Consider the following 13,086-nt stretch of genomic DNA (forward strand, 5'->3'; position numbering starts at 1 on the left):
GAATCGGATTATTTGGCTGGGTCGGCAATGTTTGCCACATTGTGTTATACAATGACATCAGGTGCCCGCCGAGGTGTCGCACGTGAACACGATTGGCGACCAGCTGTCGTGGCTTTCTGACATCGCGGCCGTTCTGTTATCGGAATTATTCTGCACCTTTAATGTGTGCAACAACAGCAGCATGAATTCCAAGAGCAGGAGCCCATGTTTAATGTATCAGTGCAGTTTATTGTGAATTAAAGCCAAAACTCTTCAAATAGGAGCTTCATCGCCACCAAATGTGAACCACCCGTCCTGCAAAGTGACCCCGTAGGGTTCGTGACTTGTGTCTATGATCACAGAGCTTCATTGTTACAAAAATTGATTTCAAAATTCAATCATTTCAAAAAGTGTTTATTTTGTTCTTTGAAGTTTTTAGGTGGAGACTGTTCGGTGTCAACACTCACAGTAGCTGTCTTTAATTATCATTTTATTCTGCACTTTTCTATTGGATTGCCACAAATATCCCAACTATAGCAGAAGGAAACAACTGCCAGGTGGATTCAAGTCTCTGCTTGGTTGTAGAAGACTATTTAGTCTAGAATGATGCTTTTTATACTGGCGTGTGCATGTTTGTTTTTTAAACATGATTTTTATCGATTCAGGTAAATCTAAATCCCCCAAACTCTGCCCACTGTTACATACTGACCATCCCCATTCGGCTTTACTGCACCTCTTGTAGACATTCAACATTGACAGATTGTCACTGGATTCACCCACTAACGTCGCCTTGTCTCCACATAACCTAGATGTATAATATGGTATAAATGCGCGCTCTGCGTAGCAAATATACTATGATATATATCACATAAAATCAAAATAGGGACTGGTGGATGGTTGAAAGAGCAGCTGCAGAGTACTGCATATTTGGTCTTTCAGTCACCACATTAGGCACACTTATTTATCAGAGCTGACCTTTAAGCTGACATGACATCAATATAATTCAAATTGATTAGAAAAGCATGAACACATACAGCAAAAAAAGAGTAAAAATCTTACTCTCCCCCGGTCGTTGTTAAATAAGATGCTTCATCTACATACTGAAAGTACTTGCACTGCTTTTGTATGACCATTTTGTGCTCATATCAAGGTGAATGGGCACCAATGATTTTCTTGTTAAAAAAAAAAAGACACAATGCACATATGTTTTTTTACTTGATAAATATCAGATCCTAGTGGGAATTATAAACTGCAGAGAAGCATGTCAGAAAGAAAGAAACCCACAAAGTCTACAACAGTGGGATACATGTATTTTTTTTCCTCTTCACAGTCACTGAGAAATCAATGTTAAAAACTAAGCTGAGGCATCAAAGACCAACAGCCTATCTGACCTGCATAGAGCCCCACTGTGAGGTATAATGCAGCATTGTATGCCAGTTACTTAAAGACCCATTCATGCAGACACCATGTAAATGCATAGGACCGTATACGGGGTGTTTGTGATACAATTTACAATGCTGCCTTCAGCCTTTACCATTAAACAAGACACAAATGGGAGAGAAAGGTATTAGAGATGAGGCGACAAAAAAGAAAAGAAAAACAAAAAACAAAGCCATCAGATCAAACTGGTTTTGATTAAAGAAATACAAACCAAAGGTTTTTATTTTTCATAGCTTCCTTTGTCTCTCCATAAAAATAGTGCTGCTGAAAATCAATTGTTAAAGAAAAAGGGGAAAAAAAAACCCAATGTCATTTTCAGTGTTGTCCAAGGAACATCCCGAGAATCAGACATTCATTTCCCCTCTGTTAAATCCATGTTCTGTTTTGTTTTCCTTCCTGTTTGAGCAGAACGGTCAGCAAAGCCCTGTATCGCTGCACTACATGTCTGTTCATTGGAGAACTTAACATCAGAAGGAGCCCTTGCAGAAACAAGTCAGGCAACTGCTGTAATGCATTATGAAATTAGCCCTAAACACTACACAAGCCAGTTAAAAGAAGCACAAAACTTAACAGAAAATAACTTTTTTTTTTTTTTTTTTAGCAAAATGCAGCCAATGATCGAACAGCAACAGTTATTAGACTCTGCTTCAGCTTTGCCAGTTAAAACAACAGAGAACCAATGTGCACACTAAATAAACATGTTCATATACGCTACAAACTAAGAAGCACTGGCACTGTTAAATACAGTAAATGCAGCCTTTCTCCAGTGAATTGAGGGTTAAACCGTAGCTGCAGAGATCCACTGCAGTCCAAAAAGCATTTGGCTGATAGCTACTGAACGGCACGTTCTACCTGTGCCATTACAATACTATCCTTTCACAAATAACTGCATTTCTATACATTTAGACTCCGCTTTTTTGTGATCCTTAATCTGGAAATACCATTTTATTGCATATCATATTTGGCACGATAAAAACTGGAGCTTATATTAGGGTCTGTATTTAGAAACTGGTGAATGTATAAAGACTTTTTTTTACTGCATCATAAATATGGTCAAAAGTAAAGAAAATAAACTGAAGGCCTCCTTCTACGATAACGATACAACTTTCTATAATCAGTCACAAAAGCAATAATCTATCTTTTGTATCCTTTTTTAAATAGAAGTCACCAGTTATTAGAAAATAGTTTCAAATTACTTTCTTTTCTAATATAATCTGCATGTCTGACCACTGCCTGGCAATAGTTTCACCGATATATCTTTTTTATATTTATATACTTATGTATAGGCATGTACAAGAAACAAAATTGTCTGTTTGTTTTGCACATCTGTACAAAAAGTCACCATTTTGTTCTTTGTGCATTCTATTGCATGGAGCCATGGACAGATGGTCGGAAAGGAAATGCTGTGGCTGAGTCACTGATAGATCCCTTGGGAGCGTCACTCAGATTTGGGTTTCTTGAACCTTCTCTTTGCCATGAGTGGTCTTAATCATGTAGGGATCTCCAATGGTGCTGATATGGCTGTGATGTTGTCTGACTGAGCGATGAAGAAAGTTGTTCTGGGTCCAGTGAGCTCCATAGCCTCCCTGCCGGGAAGAGGAGGACACGTACCCAGGCTTAAAGGTGTTGCTGTTGTGTTCCACTAAGGTAGGCAGTACCAATCCTGTGTCATCTGAGCCGCTAGATCCCGATGTGGGCGGTGGGACAGGAGGAACTTCTTCCTCCATTTGAATGATTTCTATGGTCCTGGCTGCTGCCACAGTGCTCCTCTGTTGGTGTCTCTTACGCAGCTTGTAGAATGCTATCAACATGGCAGCTGCCAGTAAGGTAACAGCGACAAAACATCCAATGATGATTTTGGTGGTTTTCATCACCTCGTCCAGGCTAGCAGCTGGCCCGATCGGGACCCTGGCAGTTGGAACTGACACTTGCTTTGGAGTCTGTGTGTTCTGAAATAGCACAGTAGGTGTGGATATGAAAACAGGCTGAAAGACAGAGGGCGAAGCAGGGACAGTAGGTTTAGGTTTAGGGGTCTCCTCTACCGTTGGTTCCAAGACCTCCACTGTCACGGTGGTAAAATAAGACAAATTAGATGTGTTTAGTTCGGCATTGCTGACGTTCAGGTAGGCTGAGGCGTTTGAATTCCCTGCCATGTTGCTCACCATGCAGGTGTAGATCCCTGTGTCAGACAGGAGAACATTTGAGAAGTTTAGTGTGCCGTCATTGAGGACCGATATCCGTGGATGATCCGAGCCGTGAGTCAGAACAGTTCCATTTGGGAGAAGCCATCGGACTGAGCTCATGGCGGCTGTGCGACACTTCAGTTCTGCCACCCGAGCTGCAGAGATGTTCAGGTCTCGAGGGGCGTCGAGTATGAACGGCGCAGAGCACTGAAAGGTGGTTTGATCAACCTCCACCAAGAAACGTCCTCTCATATGGATCGGGGTGTGGCAGCGTCCGCAGCAGGTGGAATTTGTGGGAATGTATTCTCGGAGCCACCAGGCGAGCCACACCACGTCGCAGTCACATCGCCACGGGTTGTGATGAAGGTGCAACTCCACCAGGTACTGCAGTGGGGTAAAGAGATTGTGGGGCAGGGAAGATAGGTTATTGTGGGCCAAATTCAGCTCCACCAGGGCTGTTATGTCGTCAAACGCATTCCTCTCGATGGTAGTAATGACAGAGTTCATAATCCACAGTTTACGTAAATTTTTAAGCCCACGGAATGCTCCAGGCTTCAGTTCTGGGAAAACATTCTCTGATATTTCCAACTCCTCCAATCCCACCAGTGGTGACAGATGAGGAAACTCTTGAAGGTTGCACATCCCCAAGTTAAGATACTTGAGGTTTTGAAGGCCTTCGAACGCCCCGTCAGAGATGTACTCCAACTTCCTCAGTTCTCCCAGGTCCAGTCTCATCAGCGAGGGGACGCGGTTGAAGGCATAGGAAGGAATGCTCTCAATGGGGTTGTTTCGAAGCCACAGTTCTCTCAACTTTGACATGGACTCAAAAGCTCCACTCGGTATTACTGTCAGCCTGTTGTCAAACAGCTCCAAAGTGTTGAGGCTGGTCAGGCCGTTGAAGGCCCCAACCTCAATCTGCCTGATAACATTTCTGCCTAGCTGCAGTACTTCCAGGTGATGCAGGTGCCTAAATGTATCGGCCTGTATGGTCTCTATGCTGTTTTCCATCAAGTTCAGGTACCTGGTGTTATTAGGAATGTTAGGAGGCACCCTGTTCAGTCCCCTGCGGGTACACACCACCTTACTGACCTGGTTAGTGCAGGAACACACAGCCGGACAGTTCTGCGGGTTTACTGAACCCGATGCAGGGCCCAAAGACTGGCACATACTGAGAGCAGGCACCATGAGGGAGAGCACGGCAATCAGGGCTGTGTTCCAGGTAGGCTGCACACTAACCTGGCCCAGAGGACTCATGGTGCGGAGGGCTCATTATTCTGCATGGTGGGGGGACAGGACAGGACAGACCACCTTAGCCTGGCTGGAGCGCCTCAAGGCTCCCAAGTTCCATCGACAGCACAGGGAAATGCTACGTTGTAATAGATGAGGGAAAAGGAAGGAGTAAAAAAATAAGAGGGAAAGACAGAGAAAGAGAGAGATTAATACAAGAAAAGTAGGCGAGGGGGGTGAAAGCAGTGCAGCAATAGAGCAAAAAGCTTGCACAGCAGTGTCAGTGACTTACCTCATCAGTTTAAAACTTGTCCTTTTAGCATCCTTCCAAATTTTGAAAGCAACAGACACATTTCATCTTCATTTGGCGTCTCCATCAAGGACACGATTTCAAGATTCGTGAGCTCCTGTTAAGCATCTCCTACAAATTGTAAGGTGGCCCTCGATTAACCAAGGGAACAAAATGGCTCCTGGTATTAAAAACTGGGTGCACCATAAAAAGCCCTCACAGACAGAGGTAAGGCCATGAAGGCTGAGCAAGTCCCTGCATCACTCCTGCCCCCACTAACTGCCCCTGCCAAGCTGCAGACTCCACAGTAGAGCTCCACTGCTGATAAATCATGATGATCCATTACGCAGATAAATGTGGCAATGAAGAAGAGGAAAAAGTAACCAAGTGAAGAAAAATTGTTCAAAAAGAAATGAAAAAAAAAAAACCTTTCTGATGCTCTGACGATGCATATGTTGTCTCATCGGCTGGTCGCCTGTTTGGTGGCGTGAGCTCCCTTACTGTGACTTTGCCAAGGGCTAGTCGGTCACTGATTAGCCCCGTTGTGACAGAGACTGTGACACAGAAAAAAGGCTACGGAACTCCCGGCAGAGTCAAATGCCGCCTCTCCTCCTCTCCTGCGCTCCTCTTCTTTTCTTCCAGTGTTTGACTGGCCCTGGTCAGAGCAGCTGCATGCTGCCGTGTGCACAGTTAGCAGTAATCCGTCTATTTCTCCTGGGTGGGGGTGGGGTGGAGAAGGGGATGCGCTGCGCTGTTGGAGCTTCGCAAAAGGCTGTCAGAAGAGAGAGAGAGAGAGAGCTCTTGTCCTCTTCTGCAATGAGGGGAAAAAAAGAGATGCTGATGCTGAGAGGAGGAGTGTGGTAAGCGAGCTCCGTATACTCATCCCAATAAAATCAAAATCAGCGGTGGCGAGGATTCTTCTTTCCACTCACAATTTCTCCCTCCAGCTGTCTCCTGCAGGGTTCTCGCTCGTGTTTTTTTGGTAGTTGTCCTCCAGCGCTGAGGTAGTAAGTTGTAGCAGTGAGCCATGTGTGTGGCTGTCAGACTTGCCACTGGTTGGGTGACTACTGCAGTAGCCGGTGTGAAACAGAGGGAGAGATGGAAAAAGAGACAGAAAGAGAGAGAGATAGTGAGGCAGAGAGGGGGAGAGAGAGGAAGAGAGCGAGAGGGAGGGAGAGAGTCACTTACAAATCAGGAGCAACAGAAAGATAGAGTGCACAAAGGAGAAAGTGTGTAAGAGACAGCGTGATAGAGAGAAGGAGGCAAGTCGACGCTCAAACAGGCAGCCCACAGTCGCCGGAGCAGCGAGAGTGGCATTTCATTCCTCGTCTTCCCATCTTATTTATTCTCCAATCTATGTCTTTGCTTTATTCCGTCTATTGGTGTTGCAGGCAGCTAAGACGTTCGCTCCCTCCCTTTGTCCTTCAGTGGGAACGTGAATGTACTGCTGACGCACTCCTCTCAGCTGCTCGGCCAGCCTCTGAGCAGTGCATTGGTTTGATGCAGTGTTCCTGTGTATTAACACATTCAACCTCCCCTCCTCCCGTTTGCCTCCTCCACCCTCCCTCCACTGCAACTATCTCCTTCCCTCGTCCGCGCTCTCGCCTTGTTCCTCACGCGCTCCGTCCCTCGCCTCCTTCCTTTACTTTTACGGTCACTCATGTTGCTTTTTTCCAGGTCCCCCACCTCGAGTTCCCCCCCAGCTGTAGGTAAAACTGAAACATTGCATCCGCTGTATAGTCTGGAGTGGTTTTAGCATCTGTCTCCAAGGAAAGGTCCGATCCAATCACTCGATTACTGTTTATTCAAAAAAGATAGACAAAGTTGATTAATGAGTTTATGGTATGCCTAAAGAAGTTTGCTTGAGCGTTCTGTGGGTATGAGGGTTGGGCCAGGTCGTCCGTGACAACACAGAGGTTCAAAACGCTGACTCTGCTTCCCTCTGTGTGCCGGACAGACTTCTCTTCAGGGAGGAGAGCGATGAAAGAGCTTTTGCACACTTATCTCGCACAAAGATGAGAAAGAAAGATGGAGTGATTGAGGGAAAAAGACTTAGTGTGTGTGGGGGGGAGAAGGTGCCAGGCAGGAGGCAATATATTCACGTCCTTGCTGAAATAGGGGGGAAAGGAGCCTATAGATGGAGGACAGAAATGAGATAAATACGTACAGAGAAGACAGATGAAGGAGACCGATGGGGGAACGGACTGCAGGAGCAGAGCAATGCAAAAGAGAGGGTCTGAGAAAGAGTGAGAGGAAGGTGGGGAGGGAGGAGTGTTGATAGTGCTGGATTAAGCATCATTTGAATGCAGGAGAAGGAGTCTCTGCCTCTGGTTAATGACCACATTCTCTCCCTCGTCTCCTCTGCCCCTCCTCTTCTTTGGCTCTGTCACCTGTATTGTGCTGGTTATTAATCTGAAGTTATTATATATATATGTGTGTGTGTGTGTGTGTGTGTGTGTGTGTGTGTTTGTGGAATTGTGCCGCAGCATGTGGTTTATTTTTCACATGCAAACAAATAAATGGAATATTACAAGTAAAGTAAGTAGCTGAAAAACATATTCAATTATTATTTATTAGGAAAGGTCTGTGTATTTGGATTTATATTTTACATTTTAAACACATGATAAATATAGTTAGTTGTGTATTAACTGCAAAAAAAAACCATTACCGTAATTGTGTGTGATATTTGTGAACTGATTGTTGCTTTTTTCACTGCAGGAAGGCAGACAGACCCTTGTGACCCTAACAGGAAAAAGAGGCCAACGACATTCTGACATCATAAAATGCATTTTAAGATAATCAAAGGTGAATTTCAACACTTTCTGTGATTAAAAACAGTAAAATTAGTAGAACTTTAACTATGAATCAAGTGCAGCGTGTAAGCTAGAATTATCCAATGGTCAAGCTAGTGGAGGCGGAGCTGGTCAGCTAATGGATGTCTGCAGTTGATGCAATGTAGATGTAACGTTAATACAATTATGGACATCCATGGAAAGGTCAGTTGGAACGGTGACATATGCACCCACCGTCTCTACATCTCTCTGGCCATTTTATGGGGTTCCAGAGGGCTTTTGTATGAGGAAAGCACAGTCCCGTTGCTCCTTTAAAAACCTCATATGAAGTTTTGTGAGATGATTTATGGCCGTATGAAAAAAAAAAACGTGACATTGTGCGGTAAATCAAGATGACTTTTGCAGAATCACCGTGATCTGACCCGCATGTCACTTCCATAAAATTTGCGCAATAAATTCGGAAACATTCTAGATTTATTGGTTCGGGCACTTCAGATTTAACAATTACGACTCCGGTGGAACTCTTTATGATGGACGCCATGTTTACTTTTCCTGTTTGACAGGAGCTGTCAAAACAAACTTCTTTTTTTTTTAAATGTTGTCAGAATGATGCTTATTGGCCATAGATGGCTTAAACACTAGTGGCAGGTGAGAATACGTGTTGAAGGATGGGTGCCAGGTTTATACCGGGGTGTCTTCTAGTAAACATCTGCAGATTCAAAGCAGTGAGCAGAAATACTCAAGGGTACTATAGAGAGACAATATACCTTCATAGGTGTGTTAATACTAAAACAAAGCAAATGTTAAATACCGATCTTCATGGCCAGTAGTCCATCCTTCCACAGAGAAAGAACTCCAAAGGCTCGACACAGGATTTGTGATCCCGTTGGATTGTCGTGGCCCAAATACGCATTCTATAAGGGTCGAGACTGTCGCAGGCTGTGACTAATAGCCTTGCTACCGTGTGTCTACTCCAGCCACATTATGGCCACCCACTCAGTTTTGGAGCTGTTCAGCTGTAGGACAGATGAAACAACTCTTGCTTAGTCACTGTCGGGGACCGGTGATGCCTCGCCCCTTCCTGTAGTTAGAACTGACAGATTTAATTAGCTGTAACTATTTGCCATTACCTTGCCTTACCTTCTTCTGGTCCCCGTGGATCCCTCGCCACTCAGCCCATGGCCGTCGTGGCAGCTCGACAAAGTGCTGGAGCAGCATTTGGCCTGAAAATAGAGGAGCCGATGTGACTGAGAGGAGACCAGTAAGCAGATCGATGCGGCCTGTATTCATTAACCCTCGCTCATGGTTTCCTTCCCCCTCCCCATTCACCACCACCCTTCCCACCACCCATTTTAGGTCGGCGGGAGGTGATTTATTAGCTGTCCGGACACAGTCAGCACCATATCGACCCAGGGTCTGAGGAGAGTTGACTCTCACCAGGATGTACCGATTCCCTCACTGTGGGCTGAACGTGCTGTGACGTCATGCAAAGAGGAATCACAGCACACAAAATATTGGTAGAATTGGCAAAGCTGCCTTAAAAAATACCAAGCTGCATCTGGCAACGGACAACAGAGACTGGTTCTTCTCTTGGCCTTTCAAATTCCCCAAGTCATATGTCAAAAGCCATCAACAGGAGCCACCACGTCCATCCCCCACCCTCACCGCCCTAGGTTCTGCTCAGGCTTTCTCCCTGTTAAATATGAATTTTTCCTCGCCACTCATACATGCTCAGGTGTCAGGTTCTGTGTTTCCACAGCACCCCAGGACAACCTTGGGATTGATGCTATTCCAATAAAGCCCAATTGAATTCCATTCCAACCACGTGTGTGTCATGAAATGAGTGTTTCCTGAAGGATAAATAATGTTTTCTTTTTCCAAGAGTGGATGACCTTTGCTTCTTCGAGACAAAAAGGTTTTGCAGATGTATCCTCTCTGCGGCGCATTCATTTTGTGGATGAAAATGTTATTTGTGCTGCTATAGTACACCATTAATATTGTGTGTGTCTGCAAAGTAATGCCAATGGGGGAAGCTGCGTGTTGTTTTGAGCAGAGAAAGAAAGATGACCTCAAAATTCACTTTTATTATCGCTAATTATCACAATTTAAACACTGCATCAAATGGGTAAATATTGCATGTACACATGTTAACACACAGAGCACTTAAAACAGTTTGGATTTTCAAATAATAAACTTTTTGCACCAAGGGAATGTAGATTTGACAGTGCTCGGTGTACAATGTGGTGAAAGAGCGTCAAATCATTTCTTTTGGTAATCATAAGCAGATAATATCGGGGTGGTGTATGTTTTTGTGGGGAGAAAACGAAGAAAAACAAATATGACTGATGAGCGTTCATGCTGCAGGGACATAAAAGAGGCAGAATGGAGATTTGGCAGCACAAATAGACGCATCTGCTGATTGGAGTCCATGTTGTGTTTTCTTGTTTTGCTAATCTGGCGTCAACACCCGAAAAGCTGACCATCTTGTTCTGTAAATCCATCATTCTGAAGTCACATGCTGTCTGACAAACAGCCCCTAGAAGAAACAGTGCGGCTCGATCGGTTTTATTGATCTCTTTCAACTGTAATCCCTGCAGGTATTTGGAATTTGGGATGTAAACGGCCAGCAAAAAAAAGAAGGGGAAAATCCAATAGGTTGAAAAAGCTGACATATGGGTCCAGTGAAACATGGCGACAAAAAGAGAGGCAATTGGTAAGTGTGCTCATCACATGGCTGTCTTGGCACAATTGCAGACCAGTAGTGGTTTTTGTTGCTTGTATAATATAGATTGATTTGCCGCATTGCTTTTGCCAAACACACCGTCACTTTTGTTGGTGGCTATGATCCCTTAGTGTTGGGTAATTTTTAGCTCCTTCCATGTCTGGTTCATTGATTACAACAATTACCATTCTAAAAACTATTAATCACACACACACACACACACACACACACACACACACACACACACACACACACACACACACACACACACTGAGGAAAATAAATAAATAAAAGCCCTCCGGAAATTAGCCTTCGGCAGGTTGTGTTATTTATCTATTTTTGTTTTCACGTCTGGCTGCTCAAACCTAATTAATTATATTTGCGTATCCCATTAGTGCTCTAATTGATTTTGTGAGGTTGAAATAAAAATGTGTCATTGCTACTCGTTAGTATACAAGCAGTGTACTCCGGCGTAGAGTTAATTGTCAGTCTTGTACAGTATATATCTTATATTAGACAGGATGAAGACACTTTTGACACCCAAGGAACACCTAGAAAACTTTTTTTCTTTTATTGTCTTTCTATTTGGCTCCTTCCTCCTCCTTGAGAAACACAAATTGTGTCCCTTTTAAATCACAAACTCCAGGGGCTGGCCGTGTTCATCAGGCTTCTTTTGTTAAAGCCTTGTTTATCTGTTTGACTTCTGGGTCAGGATAATGTGCAGAGCTCCAGAACCTGTTCAGAACATGTCGCCCCCGTTCCAATCCAATGCTTCTCTGCTCACGCAGGAGTCGATCAACTTTCAATTGCACTATTGGCTGTTTTCTAACTTCAGTGTCCAATTGTTGTAGACTTTTACTGCTGAGAGCGAAGTCTGCAACCGGTTGGAAAAGTTTCCCCAGCAGTTGTTGTAGCTGTAGATTTGGGATGCGTTTTATCCTCTATATCAGTGGTCCCCAACCTTTTTATCACCGTGGACAATTTTACTGCAGCGGGGAGGCGGGGTTGAACTCCCGGATAAGTGTGCCCACAAAGACTCACAGGCGCTACTCTCTCCTACTCGCTACGATAACGTTGAAACGTCCCTTCAAAATAAGCCACAGATACGCTACATAGACGAATTTTAAGAAAATTTAATTTTCATGAAAATTTTAACTCAAGTGTGTTGCTTATGCCCAGTCTGCTCCATTGTTTTGGTTTAGTTGCTGTCACCGCAGAAAATCCCACTTCACACAGATAGGATGTCAGAAATGGCAACCGGGTTTTCAGTGCTGTGGTGGCGATTTCAGGGTATTCTGCCATGACTTTAATCCAGAATACTGGACCACATGTTCTCAGTGCGTTCACATTTACTGATGTGGTGGCCCTTCTTCTGCCCATCGTGTTCCTGTTTTTTTTTCCTTTTAAAATACTCCAGGGACTTGTCTTTTAAACTAGTGTGCTGGGTCTCCAAGTGGCGAAGTAGTTTTGAAAGCTTCATTGCCTCATTAGCAAGCCAGTCGCCGCAAATTACGCAGAGTGGGATTCGTATGCGGGAATCACCTACCGGGTTAAATCCATATTTTCAGTAGAACTCATAATATTGTCTGTCAAAAGCTTTCTTTTTCTTGGAACAGTGCTCTTCTCCCGTTGCTTGATTGGGGCTTTTCTTTTTCTCATTTTTTTTTAAAGACGTCTGTTTCTTACTCATTTTGCTCGCTTGTGGGTCCAATTTTGGCGCTTAAGATGTAACCAAGAGAATCCGGTCATTTCCCAAAATGTCTTTCAAAATACAAGATCATTCAGACTCAGCTAATGCATAAAACCAATTATTTCTTTTGCGACACGGTACCAATTGATCCATGGACCGGTGCCGGTCCGCGGCCCGGTGGTTGGGGACCCCTGCTCTATATCCCTCAGAATTTCAGAAGTGATTTAAGAAAAATAACTGCTATCAGTTCCTGCCATGGGTTTCTCTCTTTCTTTCAAACTGACTCTTTCCGGGGATCAAGCACATTGTGTGATCAGGCATCCTGGCTTGTAAATGGCAGCTGTAAAGTGGATGTTGGGAAGGGGGGGGTAGTCACCAGTGAACCAGTCAAATGCGTTACTTTTATTTATTTACCATAAAAATGTTCGCAGGCCCTTTGAAACGGCGACGAACAGCAAAGTTGCATGCAGATATGCATCTCGCACTGCTGGATGTGTATGAAGGCAGTGTGCTGGATGGAATCCCGAGCCTCTCATATGCAAATAACATTCCCACATGCAGCTCTGTGATTGGCTTGTCTTTATTAATATTCTGCCAGCGTTTGACTTCGTTAGCCTGGAGTTACTGTGCCAACAGGCAGCACTAAAAAGGGACTTTGTCAATGTTTGATGTCTTGTGAAGTGATGCTGTGTGCGTGTGTGTGTGCGTGTAAAGACTGGATGAATGGAATTCAAATGTGGACACTAGAACACACTATTCCCTGC

The 13,086-nt window shown here is 44.1% G+C and overlaps 1 protein-coding gene and 1 long non-coding RNA gene across 2 annotated transcripts; one reads left to right on the plus strand and one right to left on the minus strand.

The window, feature by feature from the left end:
* Positions 1-207: 207 nt before the first annotated feature.
* On the minus strand, positions 208-6,577 carry lrrc4.2 (leucine rich repeat containing 4.2). Its single transcript, XM_057052489.1, has 2 exons — positions 5,122-6,577; positions 208-4,968 (listed from the first exon to the last, which is right to left on the minus strand). The coding sequence occupies exon 2, from the start codon at positions 4,854-4,856 to the stop codon at positions 2,862-2,864; it is 1,995 nt and encodes a 664-aa protein (XP_056908469.1). The 5' UTR covers positions 4,857-4,968; positions 5,122-6,577; the 3' UTR covers positions 208-2,861.
* LOC130536498 (uncharacterized) lies at positions 5,859-9,731 on the plus strand. The gene is made up of 4 exons (XR_008953362.1): positions 5,859-5,978; positions 7,837-7,923; positions 9,086-9,171; positions 9,267-9,731. It is a non-coding gene; the product is annotated as an uncharacterized LOC130536498 (long non-coding RNA).
* The last annotated feature ends 3,355 nt before the right edge of the window (positions 9,732-13,086 follow it).

This window comes from Takifugu flavidus, chromosome 13 (assembly GCF_003711565.1).
Source record: "Takifugu flavidus isolate HTHZ2018 chromosome 13, ASM371156v2, whole genome shotgun sequence".
Lineage (NCBI taxonomy): Eukaryota > Metazoa > Chordata > Actinopteri > Tetraodontiformes > Tetraodontidae > Takifugu > Takifugu flavidus.

Excerpts from the sequence above, each read along its gene's own strand:
- lrrc4.2 (XM_057052489.1), bottom strand. The coding sequence starts at position 4,856 with ATGAGTCCTCTGGGCCAGGTTAGTGTGCAGCCTACCTGGAACACAGCC.